The sequence below is a fragment of the Gnatocerus cornutus genome, chromosome 2 (assembly GCF_029298725.1).
Source record: "Gnatocerus cornutus isolate USDA-ARS CGAHR chromosome 2, icGnaCorn1.1, whole genome shotgun sequence".
Classification (NCBI taxonomy): domain Eukaryota; kingdom Metazoa; phylum Arthropoda; class Insecta; order Coleoptera; family Tenebrionidae; genus Gnatocerus; species Gnatocerus cornutus.
Window position 1 is genome coordinate 16,797,080 of NC_142234.1, and position 13,957 is coordinate 16,811,036.

At 35.9% G+C, this 13,957-nt stretch overlaps 1 protein-coding gene across 1 annotated transcript in view; it reads left to right on the plus strand.

Moving 5' to 3' along the window:
- LOC148179571 (discoidin domain-containing receptor 2-like) overlaps nucleotides 1-13,957 on the plus strand; it is a 113,704-nt gene that overhangs the window by 84,697 nt on the left and 15,050 nt on the right. The window contains exons 8-10 of the mRNA XM_088029797.1: nucleotides 2,280-2,487; nucleotides 9,402-9,995; nucleotides 12,456-12,646. Of these exons, the coding sequence (XP_087885923.1) occupies nucleotides 2,280-2,487; nucleotides 9,402-9,995; nucleotides 12,456-12,646 (993 nt within the window). The remainder of the gene's footprint in view (nucleotides 1-2,279; nucleotides 2,488-9,401; nucleotides 9,996-12,455; nucleotides 12,647-13,957) is intronic.

Consider the following 13,957-nt stretch of genomic DNA (forward strand, 5'->3'; position numbering starts at 1 on the left):
GATTTGATTATTTTTAATTCCGCCGCTTTTGTCGCATTTCCTTCTTCTCGAGTTCAACAAACCCAGATCGCTGTAAAGATAAAAAGTCTGTCTCTGTCAACCTGTGACAATAAGGATTCACTTTTCACCCTCATCTTTATCTTGCAACAAGAAGTTTTAAATGCCCACTTTTATGATTGCGAAGTTTTACGACTTTTGAGAAATTTTCCAAACGACTTCCACCTTTGAAAGAATTTTCAAGGGCTGGTTTAACACCTGCCTTCAGTCAACCCCAATCGAATTATTTAGTAAATTTATATATTCGTCGTGGTGCCTTTTTGTTGAAGTGAAGCGTGTAATTGATTTTCCGATTGTACTTCTTTGTTGACTGCACCAATCACAAACGCTTCGACTAATTCATAAACCACTCAAAATAAACATGTTATTCCAGGAATCTAATTAGAACAATTAATTAATGAAAATAAGCTGTTCAAGAGGAAATTAAGCGGTAACGATTAATTGAACCGGCGGCTTTATCACAGCTGCAATAGAATGGTTATTGATAATTGATAACAATAACATGACAAGCGTCGCTGGGAAGAATTGAACTCTATTGATTCAGTGGACTCCAAATAATGATGGGATTCGGGAAAAACGGAATAAAGTAACGTATTTCAATAAAACAAAAAAATGAAAAATGATTATTGCTTCACGTAATGATCCGCAAACGCAAATAAAATAGATGAAAAATGAAAGCTCGTGAAAGGAAACCGAACGATTTTAAAAGTCGAAATGTCGCCATTATTTCGTGTCACAACATTATCCCAGACATTCTTTCTCGGTTTAATATTATTCCTCTTGATGCGGAAGCAAGCCACCTCTTTTGTTTCAAATAGTCTCTTTCATTCAACCTTTTCTTTTTCGTCGAGATTGTATTAACATTTCCACCTCAAATCTCATCTAATTTGAATTTAAAAAAGAATGCGCGTATGATGCTAAAATATTGCTTTAGGGCACATTGAACAGGTTCTATAAACTTGAAAAAATAGAGTCGTAAGCTCGAAACGTCTCCGGAGAGACGTCACTTAATCGTCCTGCTGGGTGATAAGAGACTGAGGGAAAACGTAAAGGGAGGAAGGTAACAGAGGCTTTATTGTTTCGCGACAAAGAAACCGCCTAATTTAAATGAACCACAGAAAACAATGAACACTGTCACATATCTTGCGATTTATTCTTCGGCACCAGATGAGATTCACAACCGAAAGGATGCAATTCTGAAAGTCATTTCCCGGCATCCTTCCCAGCACGTTTGAGGTTGATTGTCGGATTCGAAAAATGGACCGTCATCCTACAATGTTGCAAATCGTAGATATTTTCGTTTTATACATACATCAAACCCCTACAAACGTCCTTTCGGTAATTTCTGGATATGCGAAACAAAACCTCCGAAAATAAACCGTAAAATGAAATTCAGGACTCGGACCGAAGGGCACTGGCCGTTGAAAAAATTATGCCCGCGGATTTAAAATCTGAATTTTGCTGATTTTGGAAACGTATTCAAATTAAATCAGCTCACCCTCTCAGTTTTAATATTTATTGGTACGTTCGTACACAGGTCAAGGATTACAGGGGTGTTTATTCGTGCAATGTGAAAATTTCGGGGTGTCTTTGGAAACCACGAATTCGGTTCATTTACTAAATTTAAATTGAGTTAATATAAGTTTATAGCCTAGAAATGCTCCTAAATCGGTCATTAAAAAGTCATTATCATTATGAAGGTCCGTAAGGGTCAGATGCCCATATTGTCGAATGAGTAATGGAGGATGCTGTCAACACGCACCTCTATCAGATTATATTAGATATTCTATACCCTGTTTCTGGAAACTAAAAAAAACAAACGCCCTATTCCACTCCAACTTTATAAAATGCATTAAGACCCAAACTTGGGGCTTATCGACTATCCAACTTTTGACCGAAGCCCCAATCTAATCCTCACTAAGCGGCTCCATCGACGAGATTAAAGACTGCCATTTCATCCTGCAGGTGCAAAGTTTGCCAAAATAAATACAAGACGCAATTAAATATTTAATTAAAGCCCCCCCGTCGTGAAAATAAATACAGAGAGTCGTCTCATCTCGTAACTCGAGTCAGAATGGCGTATTGACACCGGGACACTTTCCGATAGTTGTTCGTTCTTAATTAGAAGGAAAACACAGGTTGGAATTGCGATAATTGTCCGTTGTGTTGTTTTAGGATTGTAATTAATTTTGTTGGGCGTTAATTTTGATTATTCTCGGCAGGTGTTTAGCCAAGCAGAGATATGGTTCAGTCTGGATGGGGATCGTTACCAGCCGAATCCGATAAGGGCCACAGTTCCGCCAGACCGTGCCCGGGAATCAGCCCGGAACATCACCGTACAACTTCGAGGTCGACCAGCAAAGTTTATCAAGCTGAGACTGTCTTTTGCAGACAAGTGGATCTTGCTTAGCGAAATTTCCTTCGAGTCCAGTAAGTATCCTGCAAGGGAGCGTTATTATTTCTGGAGATCCGAAGGATCGAGAGAAAATTAAAAGCGAGGGCCAAGAAAATTTACTTTTCCGTGCTTTATATATATTTATTTTCTTTTTTTACTAGCGCATTTACGTCCACAGAGATCAACAATAATCTTGTATTAGCAGATTAGCCGGTGTTTCATTATACCTACGTTTTTCATCATTTTGCGGTAATTAAAACTTGGCAGTTGGTTGTGGATTATGTAAAATTGACAGATATCTATTGCAGGTAGCTAACTTTATCATTTTCAAATCCTGCTGATGTCTAAAATTGTTTCATCGAAAATTGGTAAATTCTCTACGTGAAAAATGACGTATTAATCCGAATTAATTCGGGGGATTTAAAATTAATTTTATTACTGAATAAATGACGGGTCTCTGCCACACTGCGAAACAAAATTTCCCATAGTTTCGACGTATTTATGATAATATAATAGAAACAACAGAATTATTGCTTATAAATTCGCTCAATAATCCCGTAACATCCCAATTAATTTTTTACCATTGTACGTTAATCGTTTTATTTTCCATGTAATCAAACCCACAATGCGAAACGTTATTTTCGCCGTGTTTGGTCATAAATCGGTGATCCAAAACCAAATGAATTATTTAATAAAGCTGCACGTATTTCAACAGAGCAAATATTTATTTAAATAATAACAGTGGAACCGTCAAATTATAAAATTCCGTCCGCATTTCCTCGAAAATTCCCCTATTGTGGTTGTTTACTTCTTTTTTAAGACGGCACTTAAAAGGGATTTGCACGTTACATTTTTGCGCGTCCTCTCAAACTTCTTTCATTCGAACCACTTACGATTCCATACGCGATCACTTTTATACCGCGAGCTTTTTACCCTTGAATCAAATGATCCGACATTCGGTTTGATGGACACGGAGGACGAGGTAATAAATATACCAGTTCTTGCACCGGATACGATTAATAATGACAACAACCAAAAAGTTGGTATATTTTGTACAGATTTTTCACGCGCGATTTATTTCTCAATTCGATACAAAACATTTTATATTAGTCCTTTTTAAGCGCGAGCCTTTGTCTGCTGACCCTATCACTTCCACGTTCAATATTAGATTTTTGTGAACCCCTACAGGAAACTCGTTCTCTTTAATGTAGCAATAGAAGTTACACTTTACTACCCACCACTTGCCTGCATATTTACATAATAAAAAAGGGAAGATCAGAGAAATTGATCCGTCACTTGACGGACTACCCTCGGGGATTCTAAGGGATCAATTCTCACGGGTTTTTACGAAAAAATGAACTGTCGAGCTGTGTTATATTCAGAGATTGAAAATTATGTCGTCGCTGAAATAAAAAATACATTTCCGACACCCTAGACACAAAATAGTAATTCTACGCCAAGGGAGAGAGAACACTTTTCTGGTCCAAGCGTTTGTATTTCTCGAAATCTGAAGCATTGAGGGAAATTAGAAAGCGGGGGCTAGGAAACTCTTTTCGTCTGCGGGTTGTATATTTATCTCACTTTCTCACTATTTAATTTAAGAATCATTTTTACCTAAAAGCAATAAAACACCTTTTTTGGACGTTTATTTCTAAACCTTACTTAATATTTAACTTAATATAGGCAGCCCAAAATACGCTTCTCTTTGTCAATTTGTAGGAGAGAAATTTAATTTTACAGTTTGGAAGCAGACGACAATGCCATTCTCAAGCTAGTAGTGAAAAAAATCATTAACTCTGCGTTCTGATAAATCGTCTACTACTTCAAACACAACAGCACAAATCTAACTGGTTTTAGATAACTTTCAAAGTTTTAGTTCTTTCACTTTCTGGAAGTTTCAACACGCGGTTAGCTTTTTATCTAAGTCGATACAGAACGTGCAAGTTGAAACAACTTCGAGCACTGGAGCTTTTGTGAGTTATTGACACAAAATTGAACTCCAGCGACGGGTTTTTCATGAAATTACTTCACTTTAATGATATTTTATTAGTAATGGCTAATTTTAAAACACGTCTATACACTTTCCCGGCACCTGCAGCAAAAAGGACGTGAAAAAAATGTCCATTAGCCATTGATGCATTTTGGTTGTCTTTCTCAATGCTCAGAATGGAGGATATAAAAGTGACTAATTATTTACAGTGTGGCTAAATTAAAAATTATGTTGGCTAATAGGACTTATCCATTTCTCCGTTGACGTAGCAACATTACAATTATGTATTATTCATATTCGTCCTTTTTAAGTCTCTTGGGATACATTTTGTTTTAAAATGCTCATTTAAAACTGAAACAGCCCGCGCCTTCTCTGGGGAAAGTGAAATTTTAATGTTCCTGGATGAAATTTCTCTTGTCAAGACCAATTTGTTTCATAAACAAATAAATACAGGCAGGTTTGGCATCAATGCGAACTATATTAATGCGTGCTTTCAATTAATATATGCGAGGTTTAGAACGAGATATTTGCAAGTGTTGGCATTCTTTGAAGACTTGATTAAAAGCTCATATAGTTGAGTTCGTTTCGAGCTCTAATTATAATTAACATAGAATTTTCTGGCACTCAGGCAGCTATCAGAAAAAGTCTCTTGTTGTCGAGTTTTTAATTAAATTTCCTTGTGGAACCTCGTCTTACGAAGACTTTTGTGCAGCATCCGCTAGGTTTTGTCCTATTTTTCTCACCGTTGGGTTGTAACTTTTTCAATTTAATTTTTGCAACCACTTGAAAATCGCTTTGACAAAAATACCGACAGTAAATTAGTTCCACACCGTCAAACACCGAAAGTTCTAAAAACGAAAAAAGCATTCATCAAACAGCAAGTAACAAACGCAAACAATTTGGTGTACAATCACGTAGCGCAAAGCTCTTTTTATCGTAAATAAATACGAACTTGAACCGGGCGAGAGCTTTTATTCAAAAGCGCGCTAAAAGTGTATAATTTGTATAACAATTAGCCGATTATCCCTTCTGTTTACAATGTGAACGTGCGGTAGGGTCACTTGTTTTTCCAACAAAGTGCTTACCTTAATAGCGCTTTCCTAAAACAACACAAATTTCGCCCGAGTTCTAACAAAAACAAGCCAAACATGTTTGCCGCATTGCAAACTATTGTCTACAAGTTTTATTGTATCCTTATGTTGCACACCGGAGGAAACAAAACCACCAAAACGACGAGAATTCATTCGACATTCAACGTGTTAAAACATAACGCTGGCTATTAAAAATAAACCATGGAAAAGCTCCACTGTATTTTTTTCCTGTGATTAATTGAAAATCTCAGGTGCAATGAAACAAAGAGAGTGAAAAGTGATTAATATTAAGAGCATTAAAATAGGGATGTTTTAATTTAATTAAATTTTTATTAAGACCGCAGGAGTGATTATCGTAAAAGCGTGAATTTTTCCCTGAACTTTACTAGTTCCCGAAGTCGAATTTCACTGCAGATCTATTGCAGATAAGTTCAGACGTTCAGGAAGGGATGTGCATCACGTAAAATCACGAAATGTCAAATTGCATCAATTTGCAAATGTATTTTTGTTTGTTGGCAAGCGACTCATTCGGCGCAATGGAATGAATGAAACTTTTATAAAATTAATGTCCGACCAGTGGCGCGATTTCCAGCTTGAACTCTCAAATTAAAATAAAATGATGAGTAAAATTGACGAATTGAAAATTAGTATCGCTGTTGATGAGATCAAGGTCAATTTCTAAATAAAATCAATGCAGCCAACAAAATGCATTGTTCATTTCGCCCAGCTACAGGTCATTAATTTATTATTGCCACATCTGCTATTGTTGGGAACATTTGTAAAAATTATGTGTAGTTTTAAATCCATGTCAAGGCAAATTGTGCTAAATGCAATAACACCTCGCCTCAACAGTATTACAATACATATCCCCATGTAAAAAATTGAATTTTGATTCTATTTTTTTCGAAATAGTTACAGAATTTTATTGAAGTTTCTAAAATTAAATTTTTAAATTCCGAATTTTTTTTGCCTCCTTTGAATTCTGTCAAATTTTAGATTTGAAGGCTGATTTTTTTCCAAAAAAAATTTCTGACTCAAACGAAGAAAAATTTTGAATTTTTGTTTTATTAACGGCTACTTGTAATATATTTGACGTATTGCTCTGAGTTTTGGCGAGATGATAGATCTAGAACTGTTCTTTCGATTGATGTAAACTCAAAAGTATTAAACGTCGTTTCACTTCGAAAAACTTTTTTTTATTTACCCAAAAAGATCCTCTGAATATCTTTTATCTTTATCTTGTGAAGCAAACTTCTGTTATTGGTAATCATCTTTCACAAAATTTCACGCAGATACCAAAAGATACGTCAACAAATCACTGAGTTATAGCCGATTAAAATTTTGAATTGTCGCCGTAGGGCCAAATTTCTGACCAAAACTTTGTAAACCTTGTTCGATATCTTGCGTATTTTTGGAAGTAGTATCCTACGATATCTCTTTTTTTGCAGAATTTCACGCAGATTACTGTGTACTTATTAAGTTACTTACCTCAGGTTATAAGGAAAAATGACAAAATGCCCTCCATTGGACAATCCACAATGTCATCACGTGTAAATTTAATTTCACCCGTAAATAAAACACTTTAAAAAAAAATCTAATTCAAAATAAATTTTGAAAATTTGGCACTGTAAAACCAAGTTTTTTCTACCACGATTATTGGTAGAGTGACGGAAACTCCGATAAAGAATTTTTTTGCCACTTGTTAATTAACATTTTTAGTCCCAACTTTTTGATGGCCTGGGCTGACATTCACATTGAATCTAATCAATGACAACTTTTCAAGGGTGCACAGCCACTTTTGCAGAAAACTTTAAACATTTTTTTTTCGGAAACGCAAAATTTGGTCACTATTTTAAATGTCTCATATTGTGGTTAAAATCTTTGCATTTTGCATTTTATTCGGGTTCACCTTGTATATGGTTGCATCGTTCTGACACAAATAATAACAAAAAAACAACGTATTCCTATTTATGTCTGGGTACTCATAGTCAAATTCTACATAATTCAAGTTGTGTTTCTGTTTCTACCTCTTTTATGGTGTCATATTGGCTTGAGGAATTATTTTTATGCTGCGTCGATCAAAATTTGTGCTATTTTCAATTTTACTGTTATCTTTCCAAGAGATTCCCCCTAATAAAAACCGCTTTCAGTAATTTTCCTTCCAACTGGAAGCTTTTCCTTTTATTAAAAATAATTTTCATTCGGGCCTCTGATACGGCAGCAAAAGTCTCCAGATAGGTTGAGAAATTAATGGTATTCAAAGCGAAGACCGTCATTAAGAATAAATATCAACGACGCTAACCAAAATTTATCATCACATTACAGCAAACGCACGGCTTTATCTCGAGCTAACTTACAAGATATTTAAAGCGGTGTCATTATTCAAGAGCAGGTTGGTGCAATGCATCATTCTATACACAAAGTAAACGCCGAGATGGATAGTTGGCTGTTCCTCTCAGTTGTGCCCCGCCATCTGCCGACGATTATAAACAGCGTCGATAAATTAGTTCTTAACGGCACAGGGCGGGACCTTCATTAGCGAAAGCGCCGACTTTTCCCCCTCCACAATAACACCTGAACTCCCGCCCACAAAAAATCGTTATAACAGAATTAGTCTGTAGATCGTCTTTAATCGAATTCGGAAACGTGTCTTTTTTGGTTTCCTAGTGATGGAAGTGGGCCAAAGTTTGCATTATAACTGCGGCCAGACACATCCCGTATGCAAATTGGAACTGCTGTGCGATTCTGACGTTACACAAACTGTTTCGCGGCTTAATGACCCATTTGGAATCGCAAACTACACCAAAGTCGCGTTTCAGTTTGATCTGCCAACAGCATTGGACCCGTGCTGGAAGATCAGACGCTCAAATTTCAAGCGAAGGCGCAATTTTATGCTAACCGCCATTAATATTAATTTTTGTTCGAGTGGTTTTTACAAGGCTCTAATTGCGTACTTAATGAGGAGAAATTAACCGAATTTATTTTAATTTCAAGTTAAGTGCGCGGCTTTATAAATCTTAACAGCTATTTCTCTACTGGTTAATGATTTCATTGCCGTGGCGGAAAAATCCGCAGCAATTTATAACCGCGGGTTTTTAACTAATAAAATTCTTTCTTCCAAAAATATATTTTCATTTGCATGGTTTCTATAACCCCGTGTTTATTCTAGCGATTAAGTTTATACAGAGCAGGATAAATCCGAAATTGGATGAAACAATATTAATGGAAGGTCTGACCGAAGGTACTAATTTCATTTCACAAAAGAACCCAACCAACCAATTAAAGTTATGAGTATATTCTCCATAATAAACACTGGTGAAAACAGCCGACTTCAATTTGAAAGATCAACAATGTCGAGCGTTGGCCTGCCACATGTTAACTCCCCGGAACCTTCCGGCTATTTACCACAGCAATGCAATTGTATTTTGCGAACTAATACTCCACACAACTCAAAAATATACAAACTTGCTCATTAATATGCAAACACAATTTTTGTCGGAATGATTTTTGCGATATCGTTTCCTGTTTTCAACCCTCGTTTTAATCGGGTTTGACCGGTACCGAACAAGAAACAGCAACAGAGCGATCTTGTTTCATAAATAAAGGAACGTGGCCGGACCAGCTGCAATAATATAATTTGAAACAGTTTATGCGCCCAAGTTGGGACAAATTACACGTAGCTAACCTGAGGCACTCGGGCTGCTCTTCGTAATATACGGTGTTATTCGGGGAGTATCAGCAGACCACGTACAAAAACTCCATTAGTTTACTGCAATTTAAATTAAGCTCCAACACCTAACCGATTCCGGTAATCTGGGGCGGGACTGAGCCAAATTCCGGTGTTAAACTCCTCTTCTTTTTGTTGCAGTATCTCTCACGAACAATTTGACTGAAGACATCGTGGAGAAGTATTATCTCCAACCGGACTCTGTGTCGTCGACCACAGCTCCCGGAGCCACCAGCGGTGAGACGACCCACGCCCGAAAGGAAGTGACCCCTGCCACCAGTCCAACGAGCAGCGCTCAAGCTTACATCGGTCTGATAACCGGAGTATTGGCCATGGTGGTCCTTTTGTTGGCTTGTACCGTCTTCCTGATGATAAGGAGAGGACGTAAAAAAGTGGCTCTTCTTCACAAGCACACTGCTTTAGTATCCAGCAGCACTAAACCCGGCGTCACTATTAACATGAAAGATCTGAAACATATGTCCACCCCTATCATCAACAATGGACTGTCAAGATCGAGATTGTCTGTGAAAAGCAAAGTGAACACGATAGGTTCAGTGGACTCCAAGAAAAGCAAGAAGAGCACGCTTTACGGACACGTGGCCGGGGAAGAGTCGGATAGCGAGAACTCGTCGGTTTATCACGAGCCATACAAACTATTACCCAACGCTAAACAAGAATATGGTTGTTTGTTAAAGAAAGACGCCATCTCGTCTAGCAAAAGTGGAGAGTACACAGGTGAGAACGTAATTAAGCATCTCCGAAACCCGTAAGATATTAATCTCTCAAGCGCGTCAAAATTCGCTGACTTTAAAAAGACCAAGACGTTTGTTTCGCAGTTTTGCGTCATTATGGTGATCCTTTAATTAAAGTTCTACGGAAAAAAGGAAGCGGCGTAGCGGCTCGTCTATGCACGAAACTGCAGACGGCTGTTAATTGTGTGAAAAAGCATTTACTGAAAATGTCAGCGATAGTGAAATGTAAATGTTCTGCTCGTCGTGAACCTGTGGATCTCCTAGGTTGAATTGCACTTGAAGAAAATGGAATCACGTCGAGGTACTTTAAATACTTCACCTCTCTTATGAATATTCCGTTGTCTATTAGACGACGTTGCTCTCATAATAAAATGCGCACTTAACGAATACCAGTTACGCGGGTTAATTCGCTCGCATTTAATTTCGTCGCATTTACAGAAACAATTATTATTTTAAAGAGAGCTCTGCTTTGCTGTGAGCTTTCATCACACTTAATTATATTTTATTGTTAATTAACTGGATGGTGCTAGTTTTTATTCAGAAACCGAGCTCTATTTAGCTGGAACTGGTAGATACATTCTCTCGGTGAAGATTTTTTTAAAACAATTAGACTATTTGTTACACTCTGTAATTTCTTCAGTTTGTGGATTTTGGAGTCAATAGAATGCTACCTTCAATTATTTTTAAATTTTCAAATTACGCCAGATTTTTTGGAGTCGAAATATCTCACATTCGTGAGATTTGTTAAAATTTGTCTTGAAGATTCTTTCGGAAATGCTTAAAATGTTCAAAATTCTTTCAAACTTTGACATTTTCTAAATGTGTCAAATTTTCAGTTTTCGTAGATTCTTCCAACTATTTACGATCTTCTTGAAGTTTCGTTAGATTCTTGAATTGTCATTGAATTTTTTGAAAATTTTCAGATTCTTCCAATAAGAACTGACATTATTTGAATTTTTCAAAATGTAAAAATTTTCGAAATCTAGTAGTTTTGCCGTTCAAAAAAAGTGTTTCAACCTCCGTTCTTCTGAATACGTTAATTTTTCAGATTCCATAGATCTCCTCAAGTTTTTTTAATTTTTTTTAAGATTTTCAGATTGTTCCAATATGAATTGATGTTCTTCTGATTTTTGAAAACTTAAAAATTTTCAAATTTTTTTTTAGTTTTTTACATATCTTTCATTTTTTACATATCATATATTCTTCAGATTCAGATTCTCCTGCTAAATGGAATTTAGCTTCCCAATTTCGTAAATTTTCAGATTCTTAGCTAAAATTTATTGATTCTATGGTTTGCATTTTTGTGTCGTAAATAGGTACCCTGTAATTTTGTTAAATATTTTTTTTGTCTTAAATTATTCAGATTCTGCACTTTTTGAATGCTGTAATAGAATTAACACTTACTCAATCTTGTTCTCTTTTAATTAATGAAAAATGTGTTTAAGTTTTTTCTTTATTTAAGTTGGAAAAAAATCTGAAACTAATAAATTAGTATCGAATTGTTGAATTATGTAATAGTTATCAAAATGTGAAGTTGTCTGGTTAGTTGAGCACGAAAACCAAATTACCAGCCGGGCATATTACAGGTTTCTGTTTTTTATTTTTATGCATAATTCGAAAACTTGCTAACATGCCAACAATGAGATAATTATCCGCATTTTTGCTTTTTTCTCTACATGTAGATTTACATTGTTTGAAATCCATTATTTCCTGCCGGCATACTTTTAACAAATAACCTCTTTTTAGCATCCAACAAAACTGACGCGGTTAAACCAAACTCATTCGAAAATGCAGCAGCATCCGGAATAACCAATGAAATGGAAAAGCTTTGCAACATTTCTGCACCAACCAAGTTTAATTGTTTTATTTTTTATGTATGCGATTGTGCTTTTACCGGAACAAAACTGCGGTCCGGACATTTTAAATAATTCATAAAAGCTGCATATTCGACGGACATATTTCCCGAGTAATCCTGAATAAAAAACGAATGGAATGATGTAATGTGAAAGCAAATGTGATTTTCTTACATCGACGAGACGGAACGGTTTGCGGTAGAAGACGTAGACAGGCACTGTAAAATTTTCGTTTGTTTAAATTGGTTTTTGAAACTCTTTGCATGTCGTTTCGGTTTGAGCTCGGCAGACAAGCGGCATTTTTCATGTCTCACTTAACTTGTATTTCTTTTGCAACATGTGTTCTACGAGACAGGACGAGAAGAAAATAAGAGCAATCTGACGGAACAAATTGTCTTGTCGTGTTAATCGGATATTGCGTTATTTTGTATTTCTAGCCGTTGTAAAATAATTGCGTGCCGTAAAAAAGCGTTTTCAGGTATGCGAATCGCGTCGGAATAATCACATCCTTTCGACGATTTCAATCTTCTCCAATCGCTCTTCTTTCATATTGTACCTCATCAAGCATCTAATTCCCATTGTTGTTGCAGACTTCACGAGCGTGAATAGCTTCCAGGAGGATTTAAAATTCACGTCGCCTTCCTTTTACAACTTGACGCCGCCGCCGCCACCCACATCCAGACCGCCAACGTACGACGTTCAGAATTACCAAACTCCGACGAATACACCAAACGGAACAATTCCTGCTGAGAACTACTACGCCGCCACGGATATTATAAAGGTATTTGATAAGCTAAAACGTTTCAGTCAAATCCATGTTATTACACATAGCCCCGGAGGTTTATTAGGTCCAGATACTGTAACTTCTGACAGTAGTTTATATATAGTACCATTTAATTGTAAGCGCCCGTCCATTTCAGAAACGACCTTGTTCTACATTTAGCTAGGATAACGACTAAATCATCCAACTGATTAATAATCTTGTCAGAAGTAGAATACAGGATGTTTTTGAAATGCATGAACAAAACAGGTCTGCGCTATTTCAGGAGTATGAAGTATAAAAAAACAATTTTTAAATCAAAAACTGACCAGATAAAATTAACCCCAATCTACGTACTTTCTACACCACTGACAAAAAACGGGCCTGAAATGACTTGTTTCCTAAGCAACCAGCAACTCAGTTTTTTTTTCTTTTAAATCAGTGGCGCACAAGCAAATTTATTGAAATTTTTATGTAATTTTATCTTAAAAACAAAAAGACTTACTAAAACTTTTTTTCTTATAAAAGGCTCAATTTGTGACAACGAATTACCACAATCTTTTTGTCAATGCATTTCAAAAACACTCTGTATAAAATGTTACTTATTTGGCTTCTTGAAAAACAGGGTAGAATCCTACAAATTTAGCTACTTTCCCAAAAGTAAACATTCGAAAAAGCCCTAAAATTCTTCAAAAAGCATAAATTTTTCTACACTCCAAAAGTACTCAAATATCTGTAGACCACCAAAAACTGGGCACACGTATATCAGGGTAGAAGCCTAAATTTAGTTGTTTTTCCAAAGTAAACAACCCAAAAAAATCTAAAATACTTACAAAATGTCTTGTGTTTAAATAACCCCAAAATAACTTTACAGATACACACTTAGGATATTTTTCTACTTTTTATTTCAGATATTACAATTATTTTGATAGTTTCTTGGGGTGCTCTTGAGGTAATTTTTTATGATTTTGGATAATTTTTAATGTTTTTTTCTGTGCCCAATTTCTGGTTATCCATAGATATTTGGGTACTTTCGGCGTTTATAAAAAATAGTAGTTTTAAGCCATCTTTTGTTGTTTACCTTTTGAAAAATTAATTAAATCTGGTCAATTTTTGAGGTCTATAAATGCTTGAGTATTTTTTGGGTGCTTAAAAATTAGTGCTTTTTGAAGAATTTTGGGTCTTTTTCGGTTGTTTCGTTTCGAAAAACAGAAACATTTTTATGATTTTTCCATGTTTTTTAAGACGCCAAATATCCAAGGCCAGAAGTAACATTTTATATATTATTTCTGACAATGAATTAGCTGATTTAGTCGTTATCCTAGCTTAATG